The 25241-nt window shown below is 43.0% G+C and overlaps 1 protein-coding gene across 2 annotated transcripts in view; it reads right to left on the bottom strand.

Annotated features, from left to right (window-relative positions):
- The window catches only part of MRPS30 (mitochondrial ribosomal protein S30), a 75486-nt gene that overhangs the window by 14673 nt on the left and 35572 nt on the right, over positions 1 to 25241 (bottom strand). For both annotated transcript variants that reach the window (XM_029577608.1, XM_029577603.1), the window contains exons 3-4: positions 12253 to 12358; positions 10379 to 10555 (exon numbers count right to left, since the gene is read on the bottom strand). In XM_029577608.1, the coding sequence (XP_029433468.1) occupies positions 10379 to 10555; positions 12253 to 12358 (283 nt within the window). The remainder of the gene's footprint in view (positions 1 to 10378; positions 10556 to 12252; positions 12359 to 25241) is intronic.

Below are 25241 nucleotides of genomic sequence, written 5' to 3'. Positions count from 1 at the left end.
ACCAGATAGTCCAAGTCATTGAAGAAGAAAGTAGGAACTTTGATATCAGTGTTATCATTCATCTGGGGATCAATGACCTCAATAGAAATGGTATCCATAAAGTACAAAAAGATTTCCAAAATCTAGGAAATATAAAAGACATACTGCAAAGACTATTGCTTTTTCGGAAGTATTACCTGTTCATGGAAAGGGAAAATGAGAAGTTATGCCATATGGATAATTTCAATTCATGTTTCAAAATCTGGTGTACAGAAAGTGGTTTTGGATACATTGGAGGCTGGTGTCATAAATGGAGCAGTAAAAGGAATTATGGTAAGGATGGACTATATTTGTCTGTATCAGGAAGGAGGATGCTGAGTGAGACATTCAGATCATACATTACCAGGCATTTAAACTAAAGAATGGGGGTGGCAGGAAATCGCCAATGAAAATGATGCATCAACCCCAAGCAATATAGGATGTAAGAGGAGAAAATAACAAAAACAATCCGCTCAAAAAAAAAGCAGAACAGGTGTCTAAGGAAGTGCAACAAATCACGGGAGAAAAATTGGAAAGCTGACTAAAAACGCTTGTAGTTTGGGCAATAAAATCCCAGACCTGCTGGCCGTAATGGTGGAGGTAGACTTGAACAGTGTTGCTGTAATGGAGACATGGTTCACAGATTCTCATATTTGGGATATGGCCATACCAGGCTATAACTTAAGGACAGAGAAAAGGGGGAGGAGTAGCTCTTTATGTCAAAAACAATATCCAAGCAACTAAACTGCAAGGAATGTGGGGTAGAGAAGAGGCATTATGGGCAGTCATATAAAAAAAAAAAAAAGTTGATGGTGCATCCATTTTAACTGGATGTTTACAAGCCTCCAACTCAAACGGAAGAAATAGACAGAGATCTGGTCAAAGACATCCAAAAGGTGGGAAAGAAGGGAGAAGTGTTAATTGCTGGTGATTTTAATCTGCCGGACGTAGACTGGAGAATCACTTCTGTGGAATCTACCAGAAGTAGAGAGATAGTAGATGCCCTGCAAGGGGCTCTGTTCAAACAAATGATAAAAGAACCCATGAAGGAGGATGTGATACTAGACTTAGTGCTCATTAACGAAGATAATGTCCAGGTGGGTGCCCACCTCAGCACCAGTGATCATCAAACAGTATGGCTTGATATCGCAAATAGGCTAGAGAAGTCACACGAAGACCAGGGTTTTCAATTTCTAAAATACAGACTTTGTCGCAATGGAGACATACCTGGAGGTAGAACTAGAAGAATGAGAGAAATTGAGATAGATGCAACAGTGGGACAAACTAAAAGGAGCAATTACAAAGGCAACACAGTCATATGTCAGAAAAGTAAACAAAAGTAAGAGAAACAAGAAACCAATCTGGTTCTCAAAGGAGGTGGCTGATAAAATAAAAGCAAAAAGAACAAGGTTCAAGAAATATAAAGGATCCCAAAAAGAGAAACACAGGGAAGAATATCTGGTGAAACTGATGGAGGCAAAGAAAGAAATCAAGAAAGCGAAAAGTCAGGAAGAAAAGATTGCCAAAGAGGTTAAGTGAGGTGACAAATCATTTTTCAGATATATCAGAGAAAGGTCCAAAGTGGTACAGTGAAATTGAAAGGTGACAAAGATCAATGTGTGAAAAGAGATGAAGAAATGGCCAAAATATAAAAAAAATTACTTCAGCTCAGTGGTCACTAAAGAAGATCCTGGAGAAGGATGGCCGCTAGTTGACAAGACAGTGGCAGAGGGTGGAGTAGACGAAAAATCATTTACAGAAGAGAATGTATGGGAAGAGCTAGGAAAACAAAGTGGACAAGGCCATGGGGCCAGTTGATATACATCCCAGGATACCGAGGGAGCTCAGAGATGTGCTGATGGGTCCACTGTTCAATATATCCCTGGAAATGGGATTGGTGTCGCAAGATTGGAGAAGAGCAGTGGTGGTCCCGCTTCACAAGAGTGGGATCAGAGAGGAAGCTGGAAACTACAGGCTGGTTAGCCTTACCTCGATGGTAGGAAAATTAATGGAGACTCTGCTGAATGAAAGGATAGTGAACTATCTAAAATCCAGCGGGTTGCTTGACCCAGATAGCATGGCTTCACCAGGCAAAGGCCCTGTCAGACAAATCATTGATTTTTTGCCTGGGTGACTAGAAAATTGGATCAGGGAAGAGTACTCTATGTGATTTACTTGGATTTTGGTAAAGCTTTTGATATGGTCCCACATAGGAGACTCGGGAACAAAATGAGAAGCTTAGGAGTAGGTGACAAGTAAGTAGCATGGATTGCTAACTGGTTGATTGACAGGAGACAGTGTGTAATGGTAAATGGAACCTATTCTGAAGAAAGAATAGTGTTAAGTGGAGCGGCACAGGAATTGGTTTTGGGAAAGATTGTTCAATATCTTTGTGAGTGACCTGGCAGAAGGGATAGAAAGCAAAGTGTGTCTATTTGCAGATGATTCTAAGATCTGCAACAGTGGAAAGGTCTGAAGGAATAGAGAGAATTAAAAATGATTTAAGAAAACTTGAAGAGTAGTCCAAAATTTGACAGCTTGGATTCAATGCCAAGAAGGCAGAGTCATGCATCTGGGGTGCGGTAATCCAAAAGAGTTTTCTGTGATGGACAGTGAAAGACTAATGCACACAGACTGGGAGGGGGACCTCAGTGTGATAGTGTCTGATGATCTGAAGATGGCGAAGCAATGTGACAAGGCAATAGCTAAAGCCAGAAGGATGCTGGATAGCAGAGGAAGGAATAACCAGTAAGAAAGAGGTGATAATGCCCTTGTACAGGTCCTTGGTGAGGCCTCACCTGGAATACTGATTTCAATACTGGTGGCCATCTCTAAAAAATGATAAATTCAGGATAGAGACGGTCCAAAGAGCGAGGAAAATGGTGAGGGGTCAGCATTGAAAGACTTACGAGGAGAGACTGAAGGATCCTAGTAGGTGCAGGGGAGATATGATACAGACCTTCAGAGATCTGAAAGGATTTAATGAAGCACACTCGTCAAACCTTTTTCATTGGAAAGAAATCAATAGAACCAGGGGTCATGAATAATTTCATGACCCCTCCAGGAAGGATGACTCAGAATCAATTTAAGGAAATATTTCTTTACGGAAAGGGTGGTAAATGCCTGGAATGCTCTTTCAGAAGAGTTGGTGAAGACAAAAACAGTGAAGGAATTCAAAGGGGCATGGGATAAACACTGTGGATCCCTAAAGGCTAGAGGTTTGAAATAAAGAAGAGTGCATGGGATAACTTGCTGGTATGGCAGTTAATACCCTTAACACTCCTAAAGCAACACCATCATTGCTCTCTGCTTTAACGGCTGTGAGAAAAGAGGAACTGGATTCAGAGAGCAATCAACAAGACCCTGACTTTTATAATGTAGCTGATCATCTATAGGCACTATATTGCACGTGAAGCTTTCCCGCGGTCAGGATTTTCCCTTGAAATGGGCAGGGGATTCGTTTAGATATTTGGGGATCACTCTTCCATCAGATGTTAGTAGGCTTTATAAATTAAATATTCCACCTCGGACAACTCAGATGGAAGCCAAGTTGGTTCTCTGACAAAATCTTCCTCTTTCTTTAGTGGGTAGAGTGAATCTTTTTAAAATTGTTTTCTTTCCCAAGTGGTTATATATGATGCATGTCTTGCCATTGCAAATTCTAAAAAGGGATATTCCGGCGTCCTTTAGGATATTATCCAAATTTCTGTGGCAGGGCCGGAAATTTAGATTAAAAATAACCTGGCTGATGGGCACAAGGGAAAATGGGGTGATCAGCTTTCCAGACATATAACTGTATAACTGGCCTTGTCAGCTGTGGCAACTTAAAGGGTGGCTTTGGGATATGACACATTATACTCCTGTAGAGATGGAGAAAGCTCAGGCTACCCACTTACATCTACATTTTGCTTTACACATTAAGAATAATGAATTACAGCCTTCCCTTAAACTGGGATCTCTCTGTTTGCTGTTCAGGAGACTTGGCGAATATTGTGTGCCCAATTGGGGCATTCTTCAATGATATCTCCATAGCTGCTGATCAGTGGAAATCTGCAATTTTTGCCTGGTTCCCAATATAGGATATTTCTTGGCGAACCAAAGGTTTTACTAATTTCCAATAGGTTCTGGGTGCCATTGGACAGATACTTCCTTTCTCGGATCTAAAACAGGTGTTTGATCTCATAGGGATTATTTTGCTTATGTGCAATTGCAGCACAATGTGGGTAGTTTGACAGCTATACAACTTCAGGAAGTATTTTGTGATCAGCTGGAAGATTTCTTTCAAATTGAGGATTTGTAGAAGAACGAGAGTATCCTGGCTCTATAAATTCCTACTGAAGATCTAGCCTTCAAGATCTATAGCTTCTCTGCTTGATAAATGGAATAGCAATCTTTCTAGTACTTATGGATGCCCATCTGAGGGCTGGATTTCATATTAAGAATTTGGTGTCCTCTATGAGATAGAGAAACAAATTAAATTTTTAGTACATGCTTACATTTCTTCAAGAAGGGCATGTAGATCTGGAATTATCACCACTGCTATCTATCAGAAAAGCAATAGATAGAGGGATTTCAGGTCATGTGTTCTGATCCTGTGAGCCTATTAAAACATTTTTGAAATCATACTTGGGCAGAATATTTCCTTTCTTCCTGAGGAGTTCTCTTTATGATCCTGTTTCTTTTCAAATACAGGGTAAAGGTAATAAGTTATTAATCCATAAATCTTGCTTGGGGGGTGGGGGGGGAGAAGTATTCTTATGATGTGGAAAGCAGAGGAAGTTCCTTCACATTGGTTCTGGAGTACTGTCTTCCACGGGCAGAAGTTGCTAGAAAAAAATGGAGATGGGGCATTTGATTAAAATGAGAAATGTTTCTTAGAAATTTGGAATGCAAATCTTCAAAGTTTGCCAGCTAAGATTCACAGTTCTGTGGTAAATGATGTCATTGTAAATCTTGCTAATATTTGTACACTTTAAAGTATATGGGGAATGCTGTATGGTTACTCTAGGTGAGTAATGGGACCTGACCACTGACCTTTGTAGATCTGAGGGGTGGAATGCGGAGTGTGGGGATGGGCTTCTTTTAAGGGACTCAAGGGGAGGCTTGAATACTGAATGTAAATGAATCTTAAATTTATTTTTTTTTATGTGCGATGGGCGTCAGCACCCACATTGCATATACAGCTCTTTATACTGTTGTATGTTTAATAAACAGTTTGAATAATAAAATCCATTGTATACGTATAGGAAACTGCACTAACCACATCCTCTGGATTTTGTTGCCAGAGGATATGGTTAGTGCAATTAGTATAGCTGTGTTTAAAAAAGGATTGGATAAGTTCTTGGAGGAGAAGTCCATTACCTGCAATTAATTAAGTTGACTTAGAAATTAGCCACTGCTATTACTAGCAACGGTAACATGGACTAGACTTAGTTTTTGGATACTTACCAGGTTCTTATGGCCTGGATTGGCCACTGTTGGAAAAAGGATGCTGGGCTTGATAGACCCTTGGTCTGATCCAGTGTGGCATGTTCTTATGTTCTTATCTGCTAATTTTTGTTCCTGTAGTACCACAGATCAGTCCAGACTCCTGGTTTTGCCTCCCTGCCAGCAGATGGAGACAGAGAAAGTTTCATTGAAACTGTACATAACCCAATGTGCCACCTGCAGTCCCCTCAGTACTGACCTGTACCCAAGTCAAGATGACGACAACCACCATAAATTTCTAAGTAATCTTCTAAGCAAACTCCCCGCCTCCAATGAGCCAGAAGGTGAAGTTGCCCAAAAAGACAATGGAAAACTCATTTCCCAAATTTAACATAAGCGATCAGCATCGAAAACCTCCAACAACTCCACACTATGTTCAAAGTAGCAGGACGAGCAGCGGACTCTTCCTCCCATCCCCCCCCAGTAAATGTGCGGGTCTCTAGACTGATCTATGGTAATACAGGAATGAAAATTAGCAGGTGAGAACCAATTTTCCTTTCCCTGTACATATCCAGATCAGTCCAGACTCCTGGGATGTACCAAAGCTCCCCTACACTGGGTGGGACCTAGAGAGTCCCACTCACAAAACACTCTCGCCGAAGGATGGATGATCTGTATCACCCACATCCAGACGATAATGCCTCGCAAAGTTATGCAACGACTTCCAAGTCGCCGTCCTGCAAATCTCTTGCAGAGAAACTAATTGGGCCTCCACCCACAAAGCAGCTTGAGAGCTCGTTGAATGAGCATGCAACCTCTCCGAAACTGGTCGACCGTTGCACATATAAGCTGATCCAATAGCTTCCTTCTGCCATCATGCAATGGTAGCCTTCAAAGCCTGAAGACCTCTCCTCGGACCCCACCAGAGGACAAAAAGATGGCCCGACCTTCAAAAATCATTAGTCACCTTCAGGTACCTCAACAAACCCTGCGGACATCCAACAACCTAAGGTCGCTTGAGTGAGAAGCCGAAGAATCCACCTCTGGAAAGGCTAGAAGCTCCACCATCTGATTCACATGAAAAGTGGAAACAACTTTTGGTAAAAAGGAAGGCACCGTCCACAGGGACACAACCCCCCCCCCCCCCCCCCTCGAGTCAAATCTTTAAAAACGGATCATGGCAAAACAAGGCCTGTAACCTGGAAACTCTCCAAGCTGAACAAATAGCCACCAGAAAAACTGCCTTAAGTGTCAAATCCTTAAGAGTCGCCCTTCTGAGAGGTTCAAAGGGCGCCCCACACAAACCTTTAAAGGACAAGATTAAGACTCCAGGGAAGACAGACCCTTTGCACCAGAGGATATAAATTCTTCACACCCTGCAAAAACATGATATTGGGATGAGCTGACAAACTGGCAGGAATCATAAAAAAACATATTTGTTGCCTTTCCATCTAATATGACACTTGTAAGGAAAATTTAAGGCAAAAGTAGCACCCAGAGCTCATACCCTCTGTCGCATAGCAAGAAACAATTTGCATCTTTGCTGAGTGGATCTGGCAGAAAAGGACCAAACGGTCCATCCAGTCTGCCCAGCAAGCTTATGGTAGTATCTGCTGTGCTATGCAGGTTACCCCCATGCTTATCAATTTCCCACACCATAAAAGTCAGGGTCCTCTTTGGTTGCTGTTTGATTCCAATTCTCCGTTGAAGCAGAGAGCAATGTTGGAGTTGCATCAAAGTATCAGGCTTATTGGTTAAGGGTAGTAACTGCCACATCAGCAAGTTACCCCTATACTTGTTTCCCCAGACCATAAAACTCGGGGTCCTTGTTGGTTGCTGTTTCAATCCAATTCTCCAGAAACAGAGACCTGATTACCAACTATTTCTTTAGACTTAACCTTATCTAGAAGGTAAAAACCTATGCAACAGGTGGAAAAGCTTACATAGGGATTTTCAATATTTCCAAATAAAACCTTTTTAAAATTTAAACGGGATATATTAATTCTTCTTTGGGAAAACTGAGAAATATTAAGTTAAATTTTCAAGAATGATTGTCTAATTTTTCAAACTGATGCAGAGACCATTCTTTATCTCTAAAGAGACTTAATCTCTAAAGAGGCTGTAATTCCTTATAATGAACAGTCGGTAAGTCAATTTTCCCATCCTGAAGATTCAGTTTTTGTTGAAGTGCCAAAGACTGTTTCTGAAGACAATCATATTTAGCAAGCACTGTGTTGAATTTCTCAGAAAGAGAACTGCCCAACCCCATAAAAGCAGTCCACAATGAATTCATAGCGATTACTGCAGGCTTTGTCAAATTGAAAATCAAATGTACTGGAGTGGAAATGAAGATGCCACCCATATTGCCTTGATAAACCTGGTTAGACCCCAGGCTCACCCCATGAAAGGTAGAAACAGATGCCACTTTGGACAACAAGCTACCTTTTACAACCTGGGGTAATGCATTGGACATGATGGAGACCAAACATCTGGACTGAGGGAAAGCAAATCCCCACTGACAGCGGCACTAGCTATAGAATTAGAAGATGCTGCTGAACACTCAGACCAGGGGCTTCAAAGACAGCAAGAAGAAAAAAAATCCTTAAGAGGTGTGCCCCTCTGGTGCATGGCTTCGGCAATGAACGCCAGTAGCTGCGTGTCATTGGCCCAGCTGTTTTATGAGCAGCCTGACACCACCCAATTTCACAAAGCAGTGTCCAGGAGAAAGAAGGGCCGCTGAACCAGCACTGCCTCCTCTCACATGACCTCCGGAGCACTGCTGGCCCAGTTTTTCTATGGGCAGCCCGACATCACCCAATGATGTCACAAAGCAGCGTCCAAGAAAAGAAGGGCCTCTGAGCCGGCATCGCTGACTGCCTCCTCTCACACGACCTCCCCTATATTTTATTTCGATTTATCCTGTGTTATTAATTTTCTGTTTTTATTTTATACTTTAATATTTTATCTGGAAGCTACAGCATACAAAATGTTTAAATAAAATAAAGTAAGAGAAGCCTGGGAACTACAGGCCGGTTAGTCTGACTTCTGTGGTGAGTAAATTAATGGAATTGCTGCTAAAACAGAGGATAATGCAGTTTCTGGAATCAAATAAATTGGAAGATGTGAGACAGCATGGTTTAATCAGAGGTAGATCTTGTCAGACTAATCTAATCAAATTCTATGACTGGGCGACAAGAGAGTTGGCTCAGTGGAGAGTGCTAGATGAGGTGTACTTTGATTTCAATAGGCCTCTGACAGTTCTACACAGCAACATAAATAATTTATGTATTAAAAATACTTCTATTTCACCTATAATAACTTTGTTGAGGTAAGTGGATTACTAAATCAACAAAAATATTAAGGCAAACATCAAGAACATAAAAATTAATAAACAGTGCTCTTGATATAGGCTCTAGAATGACTGACTGGGTTAGAACTGGTTGAGTGGGAGGCAACAAAGGGCAGTGGTAAATGGAGTTCACTCCGAGAAGATTGTTACTAGTGACGTGCCTTAGGGATCGGTCTTTGGACTGATTCAACATAACTGCAAGTGATCTTCCACATGGATTGTCAGGAAAGTTTTTTTGTTTTTGGAGGATAATACAAATACCTGCAAAAGGGTTGATAACCAATATGATGTGGAATATATAAGGAGGGATCTAGCAAAGTTTGAGAAATGGTCTAGGATCTGGCAGTTAAGATTTAATGCTAAATGCAAAGACCAAAAGATGTACAGTAGAGGGGGTGAAAATCTTCTAAGTACGAGTGGGATCTGGGGGTGATCGTATCTGATGATTTTAAGTTGGTGAAACAGGTGGAGAAAGTGATGGCAAAAGCCAGAAAGTTGCTTGGCTGCATAGGGAGAGGAATGGACAGCAGAAAAAGGGAGGTGATATTGTTCCTATATAGGTCCCAGTGAGAGCTCATTTGGAATACTGTGTACGTTTCTGGAGACTGAACTCTCAAGAGGATATAAGCCAGTTGGAGTGGGTCCAGAGGGTGGCTACTAAAATGTAAAGGGGTCTTTGTTCTAAAGCATATAAGAAAATCTAAACATGTGTACCCTGGTGGAAAGGGAAGATAGGGGAGAAATGACAAAGATCTTTAAATACCTCCAAGGCTTCCATGCACAGGATGTGAACCTCAATTAATGTAAAGGAGGCTCTAGAATGAGGGGTCATAGGATGAGGGTGAAAGTGGGTAGAATCAGGAATAATCTTAGGATATATTTCTTTACAGGGAAGGTACTGGTTGTGTGAAATAGCTTCCCAGTGGAGGTGGTAGAGATAAAATCAGTATTTGAATTCAAGAAAGCATGGGATATACACACAGGGGATATCTGAAGCAGTGATAGGAATTGTAAAGCTGAATTAGTTGGGTGGATTGGAAGACTAAATGGACCATATGGTCTTTTTCGTTCATCAAATGTATATATTACCAATCTTGTTTCATTAAAAAAAAAAGAAAAAAAGACGATGCTATGCCCCTGCTCAGCTGGAACCCACCAGTCTTGCCCCATCTGTACATTGCCTACTCTTGACCTGGGGGGGGAGGGGGTGTCACAGCTTCAGCTGACTACACCGTTACATTCAGGACTTGGACCTCTGTACAACCCATCTCTGCCTTTGTTTTTCACATTATTAAATCAGAGACACAACTTGAAACAAGTTTAGAGAGAAAGGATAAAGCATGCTATTTAATTCACATTCAATAAAAAGTTTCAGTGTTCATTTGGGGAAGAGAATCAACATCAGTACTTTATGAGCTATCTGCAGTGTTGCATTTTTGGCAGGCAGGCAGGCAGACAAACGTGAATAAGGAAAGTCTGGATCAATTATCTAAGGGCACAAACAGATTCTTCAATACTGACAACAAAAACGCATGGTGTGTAAATCATTCATTGTAGTACCCCACCCAAAAAATGTAGTCTTACCTTGATACATGGCTTGTGCTCCAGTCCAAGCAAAGAGACTTACAATAGCATTAGCACGATAATGAACTTCAACTTGGTTAGCAGGACTGACTTTTATCATTCTGTCTCTCTTCAATTTATCACGCATCAAATGAAACTGTGTATGCCCATAGCAACAAGGATCATCTATTTTAGTACCTACAACAAAAAACAAAACCAAAAAAAAACCCCACATTGCTTCATCAGTGACACAAAATACGAAATTTTTGACTGAAAAAAAACAAAAACCCAGAAGCTATCATTTTGTCATTTTACTATACCTGAAAGGCCCAATTCAAACAAATCACCCTGATCAGGCTCAAGTTGAAAGCGAACATAAGCAAGTACCTAGCAACAAACATGTGCCACAAGACAAATCTGGGAAACCTGTTCTGTCTGAAATTCATGGAAACACGGGAGCAATACATTTGGGGAAGGCCTGGACAAATTCATTTATTCTAGGAATATAAATGAAAATACAAATTGCTGAAATAATGGGGAAAGTATAAATGGAGGTGATTGTTCCATCAATAGTTTCATTTGCCTTAAAATTTAAGAAGGATGTGAACCGGCTCAGTAGCTGCTCAGCACTGAGCACTGTCACACAGAAGTCAGAGTTTATATTTCCAGGCCTGGCCAGGGATACTATGGAGGCCGTAATTCTCAGCCATTACGCAATTGTGACTCCTACTGGCTGAAACTATGGTGTGTGTTCATCAAGTTCCAGAGGGAATTGCAGTCTGTGGCTCCCAGCTAAAGGCCATCATTGCAATGGTCAGAATAGAGATGGTTATAAAAATAAGGAAATGACCCTAAGCAGTTGAGAATGAAGGCCCATAGCAGCATTGCCTAATACAGGTCAGGTACAACTGAGCAGGAGGAAACTGCTGAACCAAAAATACAATAATCCTCACCCCCCCCTCTAAAGAATTAAGGATTTTAATCTTTTATCCAATCAGCTAAGCTGAAAGAAATCTTACCAAAACATGCACAAGCATAAAGATGTAAGGCAGGAGAGAAGCAGTAAAGGCAATCTCAACATCTTACCTAAAACTGCTAAATTAGTTAGTGGTAGAAACTGGCAGATGCCTCAGTTTTGAAGAATTTTCTTCCTGGTGCTACTTTGACAGGGAAGATTTCTCTGGGCATAGTTTATATTTTAAAGACCTAAAATATCTCTGCTTTAAAAGTAAGGTTGCATCACTGTTTCATGAGCATTTAAGCTACCTTAAGTCTTAAATACCATGCATAATCATATATCTAGTTATCCATGATATTTAAGACTAAGGTAGCTGGGCTAGATATTTTTTTTCTGATAAGTTTTACAGAGGATGATACCATATAGAATAATTCTCCATTAATTAATGTTATTAAATGGGCTCAAATTTTAACAGGGAAGAACATACACAAGTGGGTCAAATGCTAACAAAAAAAAACAAAGTCAGAACATGAAATGTAAGCTTCTCGAATTTTGGTTTTGCATATAGTCATTAGATAATCAGTGTGTTATATTCTTAATCCCAGTAAGCGTTTATATATTTTCACTCAGCACAGAAAGTGAGCACATGCTCAGTTTGGCATTGTGGAATGTTTTGATGAGAGAGAAAATGCTTTGACTTTGATTTCTGTTGATTTCCAGGGTAAGAATGTGAAACTCACATTCCCAGATTATTATTTCCAAAATCATTATAAATATGCTGTCAGGAGGCAAAAATGAATCAAAGCTAATGGTCAAAAACTGAAATATTCTGCACAAGTAATTTAAAACAATTTGCATGCACAATTCACAACCAGTACATCATATTCAGTCAACATGGACATGGGAAATACATTACCTGCATGATAATGAGCCTTACCTATAAATATTTTGTTTTCATACTGTCTTTTAAATAGTGGCAGTTTATCAGGTTCATGATTAATGATGGGAACGTCCCCAGGAACTGAATAATCTAGAGGTACAAACTTAAAGAAAACAGCCAAGTCAACAACTTATTAAATCATAACTCTATATACTATTCACTTAGAAGATAAAAGTTATAACAGTCCTAATCTACAAAGCAGACGTGTATAATTCCAATTTGAAAATTAGCTTGACCCTGAATACCCTCTACATGAATATTTACATTCATACATTTGAAAACTGAAAGTACACACTTAAATGATTTCCTCACCCAAACTCCATCCCTGGAGTGTGCGAAAGCAGTTCCGCATGAATTTTTACATGTACAGCTCCCGGGATAATTTTTAAAAAGCTGTTTTACACCTGTAAATGCCTTTTGAAAGTTACTCCCTTAAAATGTTTAATCTCATTTTTCTTTAAATCTATTTTAAAAGATTTATAGCCTGCACTCTTCCAGATTCGAAGCAGGGTACAATAAAGCATACAGGTAGGCAACTCTGCTTTACGTAACAGACGTTCTCAGAGGACAGCAGGATGTTAGTCCTCACACATGGCTGACATCATCAGATGGAGCCCTGACACGGAAAACATATGTCCAAGTTTCTAGAACACATTACATCCTTGTTTTATTAGAGCTTTCCTCAGCATTCGACACAGTGAATCATGATATATTGATCAAAAGACTCGAAGAAATAGGGTTAGTAAAACACTAGCATGGTTCAAGTCATATTTAAAACACAGATTTTTTCAGGTACAAATCAATAGGGGTGTGCATTCGTTTGCAACGTATTGGCAATCCGCAATGTATGGTCCATATTCTTGTATTTGTTGCGTCGCGAAACGTATGTGATTCCCACGAATACAACGAATCTTCACCAAATTATTTGGCCGTCTAAAGGAGCGAATTTAAACAAAACCTTCACCCTCCTGACCCCCCCCCCCCTCCCAAGACTTGCCAAAACTCCCTGGTGGTCCAGTGGGGGTCCGGGAGCGATCTCCTGCACTCGGGCCGTCGGCTGCCAGTAATCAAAATGGCGCCTGATAGCCTTTGCCCTTACTATGTCACAGGGACTACCAGTGCCATTGGTTGGCCCCTGTCACATGGTAGGAGCACAAGATGGCGCGGCCGTCCATTGCTCCTACCATGTGACAGGGGCCGATCAACGGCACCGGTAGCCCCTGTGACATAGTAAGGGCAAAGGCTATCGGCGCCATTTTGAATACCGGCAGCCGACGGCGTGAATGCAGTAGATGGCTCCCGGACCCCTGCTGGACCACCAGGGAGTTTTGGCAAGTCTTGGGGGGTGGGGGGGTTTGTAGTTAAGTTTTAGCCGGGAAACGAATAAGAATGGAACGCATGCACTGATCGGGGGCACCCCTTGCCGAATGCAGCTTATCTGCCCCCGAATACAAATACCTAATGTAATGTATGCGGTCCCTCTGCACATCCCTACAAATCAAAAACACAATGTCAGAGAAAGTAAATTTACAAACAGGATTACCACAAGGATCAGCATTGTCTGCAACACTTAATAATATTTACCTCCTCCCTTTATGCCACCTACTAGCAGGCCTTGGAATCATACACTATATATATGCAGATGACATATAGCTAATTTTACCCATTGATGACCAATTGAAAAAACAATCAAATTAGCCAATATGTATCTAGACATAATCAAACAGCTATTAAACCAAATGGCGCTGGTGATAAATACTGATAAAACTGAATTCCTGCACTTGGAACGAAAAAACATAAACCCAATTCAATCACCAATAATGCTTAAAAATAACCAAAGAGTAGAATTAGCAGAAAAGGTACGTAACCTAGGTGTAATAATAGACTCTGAACTAAACCTGAAACACCACACATCACTGAAAATAAAAGAGGGATACGCTAAACTAATGGTTCTCAGGAAGTTAAAACCTTTATTAACACTATCAAATTTCCGAACAATTTTACAAGCACTAATTTTCGCGAGCACTGACTATTGCAATGCCCTGTTCCTAGGACTCCCACAGGTGACAACACGACCTCTTCAAATATTGCAAATTTCAGCCACAAGAATATTGACAGGTAAAAGAAAGAGAGATCACATTACAGGAACACTTGCAGAACTACACTGGCTACCTATTGAACAAAGAGTACAATACAAAGAACTATGCACAATGCACAAACTAATTCATGACGAAAAAGCGGAATGGCTGAACACAGCACTACGTGTATATGTTCCACACAGAAACCTAAGATCGGCTAATAAAGCACTACTGACTATCCCCTCTGTTAAGTCAGCTAGACTCACACAAGTAAGGGAGCAAGCACTATCTTTGGCAAGACCCACATTGTGGAATTCAATGCCTCTGGAGATAAGACTGTGGAAAAACTTCAAACTTTTCAGAGTAAGCCTAAAAACTTGGCTCTTTAAACAGACTTTTGATAAAGAGAATGGAAAAAGCAAATAAGAGCGTAACCTGGCACCGAATATGTAGTTTTTAATTTCCTTTTTCTTTCCCACCTTTAAGTACACCTATGATTGTTATCTTTATATATGAACTGCAATAGAAACCTTTCAACCTAACAAAATCAATACTCAAATAGTTTTATACTTAAAGAACCCTGTTACCGTGCATCGTTGGCACGTCTGTAATGTTTTAGCTTTTAAAAATAATTTCTATTACTTTATGTGCCTTTTTGTAAACCATTGTGATGGTGAATTTACAGGATGATGGTATATTTTATTTATTTATTTATTTAGGAGTTTTTTTATATACCAAGGTATAGCAAAAATATGCCCACTCCAGTTTACATTTATAACAACCTGTTACATCTAACGCATTTATAGAAAATGCATTAGATGTATAAGATATAGAAAAGACTTCAAATAAATAAATAAATAAATAAATAATTAAAACTGACTTGCCACGCTGAGCATGCCCAGGTTTTTTTGAGGACTAACATCCTGCTGTCCTCAGAACACCTGTTACAGGTAAGCAACTCTGCTTTTGAGGACAAACAGGATGGTAGTCCTCGCACATGGCTGAATCCCTAGTTATAGGATGTCCTCCAACATAAAAGGGGACCAATAAACATACAACCAGGTGCCAACAGTCACAAAAACAATAGTGTTGTTGGTAACAAGAGGTGGAGACAGCCTGAACCCCAACAGGCCCTAGATGAGAGAGCATTGGATTCTACACCTCAGAGATTCTGAAGGACATATTGGCCAAACCTATTATCGCATCGGCCATCCCTATCCAAGCAATAGTGAGATGTGAATGTGTGGAGAGAACTCCATGTCGCAGCTTTGGAGATCTGCTCAATGGGAACTGCTCGTAAGTGGGCCACCGATGCTGTTATTGCTTGGACAGAATGAGCCTCGACATGACCCTCAAGATGCAGTCCAACCTGGACATAATAGAAGGAGATGCAATCTGCTAGCCAATTCGAAAGTGTCTGTTTGGCAGCAGCAATGCCCAACCTATTTCTATCAAAAGAAACAAAAAGTTGGGTAGACTGTCTATGGGCTTCTGTCCGCTCCAAATAGAAGGCTAAGGCTCGCTTGCATTCAAATTGTGAAGAGCTCATTTGCCTTGGTGCGAATGGGGCCTGGAAAAGAATGCTGGCAGGACGATGGACTGGTTAAGATGGAAGTTGGTCAGTACCTTAAGGCAGGAACATATGCAAGACCACCCTGTCATGATAAAACAGTGTAAGGTGGATACACCTTGATGGTATGCATCAACTGCATTCAGATGAACTCTAATGGAGTTGCTTTTCAAGCCAGCTTCTGATAGGTGTAGAAGGTAATTAAGCAGTTTGTGTGGGGCAGGAGAACAGATCTAGAGCCTACTGCTCACACTACATAGAAAATCTCCTCCAATTCAGTTCATGGGACTTTCTAGTGGAAGGCTTTCTAGAAGCCACTAGGACCCAATTCACATCTTCTGAAAGATCAAGTGGTTGCAAAACTAACCTCTCAACATTCAGGCTGTGAGCTACAAGGTCTGGAGGCTGGGATGTCTCAACTTGCCTTAATCTTGTGTGATGAGATCTGGGAAGTCTGCCGACTGATCGGCCTCTGAATGGACAACTCCTGCAGGAGTGGCATCCAGACCTGTCTTGGCCAATAAGAGGCTATGAAGAACATAGTCTCCTTGTCCTCGCAAAATTTCAAGAGAGTCTTCAGTACTAAAGGAATTGGAGGATACGTTTACAGAAGACATTTGCCCCAATGGCAGGCAAGGGCATGTGCGGATGGTTTGCCGTCTGCCATGTATAGGGTGAAGAACCAAGGTACCTTTCTGTTGCAAAGGAATGAGAAGAGATCCATGTCCGGGCTCCCCCAGAGGCAGAATATCCGATCCGCAATCCCCTTGGTCCAGAGACTATATGTGAGGTCTGAAGGAACTACTCAGTCTGCTAACATATTCTCCAATCCAGCTAGATATATACCCCTGAGCACCATCTCATGGGACAGGGCTCATGACCAAATCTGAACAGCTTCTTGATACAGGAGGTACTATCCCGTACCTTCCTGATCATTGACATACATCACTACTTGGTTGTCCGTTTGAATCAGGACAACTTTGTTGGACAGCTGATCTCTGAAAGCCAATAGCACATACCTGATCACAGAGCTCCATGAAATTGATTTGGCAACAGCTTTCCTGGGCAGACCAGAGACCCTGAATGCAGAGCCCACATATACATGCTCCTCAGCCCAGGGTGGAGGCATCAGTGGTTAGGACAATTTGGGTAGGAGGACCTTGAAAAGAAATCCCCCATTCCAGATTCGAAAGTACCCACCACCAGGACAAGGAGTCCTGGAAGGTCGAGGTGAGTCGTTGCGATCCTAGAGGCTCTGCTTGGCCTGGCGCCACTGTGACCTCAGGGTCGCTTGGGCTTTGCGCATATGCAATCGAACCAAGGGAGTGATGTGAACAGTTGTAGTCATATGACCCAACAACCTCAACATGTGCCAGGCTGACACCTGCTGAAACTCTGCCATGATGATGATCAGGGTGATGAACCTTTGAAGAGGCAGGAAGGCCTTGGCCTGAGCCGTGTCTAGCAGGGCTCCTATAAAATCCAATTGACGTGATGGACTGAGATGGGACTTCGGGTAGTTGATGACGAACTCTAGTGATGCCAGTACACAGATGGACAAGTGCATAGGTTTAATGGCCCCTGCCTGAGATGTGCTTTTGAACAGCCAATTGTCCAGATAAGCAAAAACATGCACTCCCATCCTGTGGAGGTGCGTTACCAGGCCAGGAATTTTGTATAGACACCTGGGGCTGACAAGAGCCCAAATGGCAACACCCAATATTGGAAGTGCTGTTTTCCCACCACAAATCAGAGATACTTCTGGTGACTTGGGAAGATCTTGATGTGGGTGTATGTGTCCTTTAGATCAAGGGAACATAGTCTCCTTTTTAGTAAAAGGGGGATCAAGATGTCCAGGGAAACCGTGAACTTTTCCTTTCTGATAAATCTGTTCACGGCCAATAGGTCTAGGATGGGACAGTGTCCTGTTTTCTTTGGAATCAAGAAGTATCTGAAGGAAAATCCCCACCCCCTTTGCCCTGGTGGAACAGGCTAGACTGCTCTGGATGTTAAGAGGGAGGAGAGCTCCATTAGTAGTTCCTCCTGCTGCACTACTGACCCCCAAACCAGGTTCAGAGGGCAATTTGGGAGGGCATTCAATAGGTTCAATCAGCATCCTTGATGGACACTGGAAAGAACTCACTGGTCTGAGGTTATACCAGGCCCCTGGTACGCAAAGAGTCACAGCCTACCCCCAACCGGCAAATCCATTGCCTCGGCTACAGGTAAATGGACTATGCTGCTATGGAGTTGACTGAGGCACCAGCTAGGCCTTGGGAGCTCTCTGCTGCCTGGGATGGCTGCAGGAGCCCTGATGTTGCTGACGGGGGGAGGAGAATATTATTTCTTCTGGCAAAAGAAAGACTTCTGCCCCGATCTCGCCGGCCTCCTAGCAGAGGATGACAGGACAGGAGTCCTAGCAGAGAGTGGTTGGAGGATTTCATGGTGGTTCCGGAGCTGGGTCACCACATCCCTCATTCTATCTCCAAAGAGATTCTCCCCTGTGCACGGCACATCAGAAAGTCTTTCCTGTATCTTTGGTCGGAGATCCGAGGCCCACAGCCATGCCATTCCTCAGGTGCCAATTCCTGCTACAGAGAACATCACAGGTCGCTTGGACTTCGTGTTTTCCACATTCCATGCCCTTATGCACTAGCGACATGAGGGTGTCCAGCTGCTGCTGAGGCAACTGCTCCACCACCAACTGCACCTGCCTCCAGAGGTCTCATGAGTCCTGGCTCATGTAGAGTTGGTAGGAAGCTATGCGGGCAATGAGCAAGGCTCCCTGAAAAACCTCTCCCCCAAAAGCATCCATCACTCTGTGATCCTTCCCCGGGGGCGTTGCGGAATGGGTCTGAGACCAAATGGCTCTCTTGAAAGCAGATTTGACTTCCACCGATTGGTGGAGAAGCTGTTTATCGAACCCATGAGACTTCTGGTCAAGGTAAACCCCATCAACCTTCTTATTGATGGGATACACCCTGAGGGGGTGTTCCCACATTCTCAGCAGAAACTCCTTAAGGATGTTGTGCATCAGGACTGTCATGACTTCCTTAGGAGGCTCCACGAACTGGAGGATTTCAAGCACTTTGTGCCTGACATCCTCCTCTGTCAGCAACTGAAAAGGGATGGCCTCCTCCATTGCCCGAACAAAACCTGCAAAGGTTAGGACCTCAATGGAAACTGCGGTAAAGTTTATCACAGAATACCAGGAAAGACAGACAGTATTTCTTATGCGCATAAGGAAGTCAGCTCGTAAGCCTAAGAGCCTGACTTAATTTGTGATTGAATTGGTCATTCTTAAATACTGTTTTCCCCAGTAATTAAAACAACAATCCTTTGATTTAGGGTCACATGGTTACAGGAAGACATTTGCTTACTTCTAACATTCCACAGAGCCCTGGGAAGCTAACTAACCTTGATTTTATAACTCTTCATTGTCTTGCCTAGAACTACAAAGCGATACATATGTTTTTCTGTTATCTAAGTGTGAAACAGCTTCAGAGACAGTTTCAAGAACAGCAGTGCCCTTAATTTACAAGCAAGCAGTGCCCCCTGGACCTCTTCTGGTGAATTTCCACTAAACAGATGGCCCTAATAAATTTTATTATCACAAAACCTTCTTTGCTCCTCTGGAGGAAAAAGGTCTGAGGAGTGATCCTCAGAGCCATCGGTAGAGGACTCCGTGGTGCCATCCCCCCAGGGATCATAGGAGCACTCATCCTCACTTACATCGACAGGGGATGGGGCCATGGGCACTTGACTTCATCCAGAGGTGCAGGCACCGGTGGGGCTTAACTGGGAGGGGTGGGGAGGATGCGGGCCTCGGCATCTCGGCCGGCCTAGGCAGAGCTTCTTCATCTGAGGAACCAACTATGACCACTTTATCACCAGGGGGAAGCTGTGGTGCCCCAACAGGCATCGATGCCAACCCGGGAACAGACACCCATTGTATCGGTAACTTGCCGATGAGCACATGAAGTTTCTCCAACAACAGTTCCAAAAGACATGATGCCGGCTCTGATGAGGTCGGTATCACGGGACCGATGTCCTGCATTGCCCGCTCGACTGCCAACTGTACACGCCTCTTAACTCCTCCTCAAACACTGCTGATGCCAACACCAACTAGGAGGAAGGAGGGGTGACTAGATCCTCTTCGGAACAGAGAGGAAGATTGGTGACTAGCACCTGGACTGATGGAGTCCATTGCAGACCCCCGGCACTGATGGAGGACTGGTACTACTTGCCATGGAGTCACTTTGGGGGTCTCACAGCATAAGTTGGTGCATTCATGTGCTTCGATGGAGACCGATGCTTCTTCAGCTTACCTCGATGCTCGACACTGTCCTTCCCCGGTGCTAAGGCCGTTGACTAGGAACATGACAGCCTTGGTCTGAAGGAGCCCAATAATGATTGGTTTCCAGTGCCCCTATTAGCTGACAGCGATTGAATAGACGGGCCCGCCGATGTTTATGGCTCAGTGTCCATCGGTGCAGCTCCGTGCTCCTTAGATGCCTCGGACTTTTTCGACCCGAAGAGGTGTTCCATTTTGTCAAGACGAAAACGACATCTTTTCGAGGGTCATCTGGGCGCATTTGCAGGAACCCTGAACAACATGTGATACCCCCAGGCAGAGGACATATTCATCATGAGGATCAGTGATAGACATGGTCCTCAGGCACCAAGAGTATCACTTAAAAAGACGCATTTGGCCATACAGGACAAAATAAATGGGAGGCAAAATCAAAATAGATGGCGACTGGCGTCAATGGCTGGTGGGCACCGAAGCACCACAACCGTGGGGAATCAACTGCAAAAGAAAACTTATCAATGAACGTTGAAAACTATTAAACTAGGAACACTACAGGGAGGGACCCGGTGTCAAACGCAGGTGGCCACTGTAAAAAAATAAATAAATAAAATCATAAGAACATAAGAAAATGCCATACTGGGTCAGACCAAGGGTCCATCAAGCCCAGCATCCTGTTTCAAACAGTGGCCAATCCAGGTCATAAGAACCTGGCAAGTACCCAAAAACTAAGTCTATTCCATGTTACCATTGCTAATGGCAGTGGCTATTCTCTAGGTGAACTTAATAGCAGGTAATGGACTTCTCCTCCAAGAACTTATCCAATCCTTTTTTAAACACAGCTATACTAACTGCACGAACCACATTCTCTGGCAACAAATTCCAGAGTTTAATTGTGCGTTGAGTAAAAAAGAACTTTCTCCGATTAGTTTTAAATGTGCCCCATGCTAACTTCATGGAGTGTCCCCTAGTCTTTCTTTTTTTTTTTTTTTTTATTAACACTTTTATTGCTGAGATAAACATACCACGCAGAAAAAACAAGGTCAGACACAACAGCAAGTTATCTGATAAGCAATAAAATGCAATACAACATCAGATGAATGAAAACCGTAGGTACCCTCCCCCCGCATGCTATGTACTGTCAACACATCTCTAAGTGAAGCTCCAAGTAACTCAGTCAGTATGGTAAGGTTCAGTATGGATAGGCTTGTGGATGTCATCCAAAAACTAAAATGTAAAAGTTAATGGTCTCCAGCAGATATAGGGTTCCCAGATTCTATTAAATTTGGCAAGCCAATGATATTTCAGCACTGTGAGGCGATAAAGAGTGCAGGCCTTGTCCAAACGTTGTAGAAGTTTGTCCGATGTGGGCGGATGAGGTCGTTTCCAATGGTAAGCAATCTCCATTCGAGTAGCTGTGCAGATTTGTTGTGTTAATGTTTGGGCCTCCGTAGAGAGAGAAGGATCCGTGAAGAAGAGGAGCGCCTGTGCCGTAGCCAGGAGGCAAGGCATTTTGAATAGATCGGACAATAACTGGGAGACATAAGACCACAAAGGCTTAATAAATTCACAGTCCCACCACATATGCAGGTATGTCCCAACGTGGTGGCAATTACGCCAACAGTGAGGATCCACTCTGGGGTAGTAGCGATGCAACCTGGCGGGTGTCAGATGCCACCGATATAAAATCTTATAATTGGCTTCAATAATCCTGGCTGAGATATTCCCACGAGAAACAGTGAATATATTGGACCATTCCTCTTCGGAAACGGAAATCTGGAGATCAGATTCCCAGGCAGCCATGTGAGTGTGTTTGCTAAACGGTTGCGCTGCTAGTAGTTGATAGATTTTAGAGATAAGGCCCCCTGTAATTTTAGGATTGTCGCAATAACCTTCAAACATGGAGCGTGTGGGGGCCAATAGTCCCTCCTTTTGAGCATGAAGTAGGAAGTGACGTAACTGCATGTAAGGCAAGAATTCCACAGAAGGAAGCTGGTATGTCTCTTGTAGGGTGGAAAAAGGTAAAAGGGTATCTCTTTGTAAAACCTTTTGAACACAAGAGATGTCGTTAGATTTCCAGAGTGCATAAGCTTTAGCAGGAAGGCCCGCGGGGAATGAGTTGTTGTGGAACAAAAAAGTAAGAGAATGGTAGTCATATTGGCCCACAAGCTTAGACTTCCACTGTTTCCACACATTATAGGTCTGTCTCGTGCATGGAGTTAACTGAAGGTTTGCACGCCAGGTGTGAGCAGGTTGCCAGAGAATTGAAGCTAGGGGCGCCGGGGTTGTCCATGCTTGTTCCAGAGTGACCCACGGTTTAACAGAGGCCGAGCCGTGCCAGTCGATGATAGGTCGAAGCTGTGCAGCCGCATAATACCGAGGCAGATTAGGGAGGCCCAGACCGCCCGAAGACTTTGATTGATAGAGAATTTTTTGTGCCACTCGTGGTGGTCGGTGTCTCCAAAGGAAGCGCAGCAGTTTTCGTTGCCATTGGAGCAGAGTGGAGCGGCCCACCATAATAGGTAGAGTCTGAAAAAGATACAGGAACCTAGGTAGGACGTTCATCTTGATGGTGGCCAGACGTCCAACCCAGGTGAGGGGAAGTGCATTCCATTGTTCTAGATCTACATCAATTTTCTTAAGTAAGGGAACATAATTAAGTTGAAACAGTTCTGATATATTATTACTAAGATATACCCCAAGATATTTGAGTTTGTGTGCGGCCCACCGAAAGGCATGTCTTTCTTTCAAGGTACCAACCATTTCAGGAGGACATGTTACATTCAAAATTTCTGACTTGTCCCAGTTGATTTTAAAACCGGAGACAGCACTAAACTGCGCCAACTCCTTTTCAAGAACCGGGAGAGTCAAGAGGGGACTACCCACCGTGAAAATAATGTCGTCAGCAAATAAAGACAGTTTGGATTCGCATGTGGGAGTAGAAAATCCTTGTACCCCTCCATTAGCTCTAATAGAAATGGCCAGAGGTTCAAGGAATATGGCGAATAGTAAGGGAGACAAGGGACAGCCCTGCCTCGTCCCCCTTTGTACCGGGAAAGGATCAGTATATCTGCCATTGATTTTAATGCTGGCTAAGGGGTTGGAATAAAGGGCTTGAATCCAATTGTGAAAAAAAGGGCCAAAATCCATTTCCTGTAGTGCGTGAAATAAAAAAGGCCAGTGGACCATGTCAAAGGCCTTTTCTGCATCGATGGCCAGAAGGAGATGATCAATCCGTCGTTGCGAAGCACCCCATATAATGTTAATAATTTTGCGCACATTGTCGCTAGCCATACGGCCAGGTATGAATCCAGCCTGGTCAGGATGAACAATGCGTGCTATAAAGCAATTTAGCCTGTCAGCCAGGATTTTGGCTAAGATTTTAAGGTCCAAATTTATCAATGAAATCGGCCGGTACGAGGCACATAAGGCCGGGTCCCTCCCTGGCTTGGCTATAATAGTAATGCCAGCGGTATTAGAGTCCGGGGGCAGGGATCCCCCTTCCCGTAGGTAATTAAAGTGGCTCTGTAGGTGGGGAGCTAGGACATGTTTGAAAGATTTATAAAATTTGGCTGTAAGTCCATCGGGACCCGGGGCCTTACCCACCTTAAGGGTTTTTATAACCTCCAAGATCTCCGGAGTCGTGATTTCCGCATTTAAACTGTCACGCATTTCCTGTGTGAGGCGAGGCAGGGGGAGCATTTGGAGATAACGGAGTATATCCGCTGAAGAGATATGAGTCTCCGCTGAGTAAAGATCACGGTAAAACTTAAGGAATTGCTGTGTAATGGCCGAGTTGGCTGTTTCAATCTGTCCCTTTTCATTTTTTATTTTGAGGATATGGTTTTGAAAAGACTGTTTTTTTAGCTGGTGGGCCAACACTTTTCCAGCCTTGTTTCCTCCCTCAAAGTGTGTTTGTCTAGTGAGATTCAGGGCGTGCATAATGTGATCCAATTCAAGCCTATGCAACTCGTCTCTGCTTTTGGTAAGCTGGGACAGAATACTCTTGGAGCGAGAAAGGCAATGACGGGTCGTGAGATCCGCAATGCGGTCCCGTAGGCGAGAGCAGGCCGCCTCCTTCAGTTTCTTAGCATACGAGGCAAAGGAAATAAAATGACCCCTGATATAGGATTTGAAGCAATCCCAGACCGTAACTGGAGAGGAAACGGATCCCACATTGGTAGTGAAGTAATCTCGAATCACCTCCGTGGAGGACTGTAAAAACTGTGGGTCCTGTAAAAGGGAATCATTGAGTCGCCAATATTTACGACCATAATCCCCAATAGGGATACATAGGCGCAGAAAAACAGGGGCATGATCGGACCACGTCACAATTCCCACCTCAGGTCTGCGAACCATATGAAATAAATTTTTGTCTACCAACAAGTAGTCAATGCGGGTATAAGAATCATGCGGTTTAGAATAGAACGAATAGGACCTTGAGTGTGGGAAGGTGGATCTCCAGGAGTCTATTAAATTATGATCAGACATAAGGGCTTTAAGAGCTCTGGTATGCGTCTGAGCTGTATGAGTGAAACCCTTAGAGGTATCTAGTGAAGGAGAGAGAGGCACATTAAAGTCTCCCCCTATAATAAGATGCCCTGAGGAGTGTTGGAGAAGAACCCTATGTAATTGTCTAAAGAAAGCAGCCTGCTCCCTGTTAGGGGCATATACAGTAAGTAGTGAAAAATCATGACCAAACATGGAAATATTTAGCAATAGGTATCGACCCTGGGGGTCCGAGACCACCTGCTTACATTCAAATACCATCTGGGCTGAAAAAAGGATGCCAACCCCTGCATACTTTGCCTGTTTATTTGCCGCAGAGAAATACTGGTATGGAAAATTAGGGGACTTCAATAAGGCTTCGTATCTGCGGGTTAAGTGTGTTTCCTGCACAAAAACAATGTCAGGATTGGATGTCCTCGTCTCCCTAAAAAAGAGGGATCTCTTCTGAGGACTGTTGAATCCTTTAACATTCAACGATAATACTTTTATCGTAGCCATTTACCTGTTAAAGGCTAACTCC

This window comes from Rhinatrema bivittatum, chromosome 1 (assembly GCF_901001135.1).
Source record: "Rhinatrema bivittatum chromosome 1, aRhiBiv1.1, whole genome shotgun sequence".
Classification (NCBI taxonomy): Eukaryota; Metazoa; Chordata; class Amphibia; order Gymnophiona; family Rhinatrematidae; genus Rhinatrema; species Rhinatrema bivittatum.
Note: the sequence above shows the minus strand (reverse complement) of the source record. Positions and strands in the feature narration are given on the sequence as shown.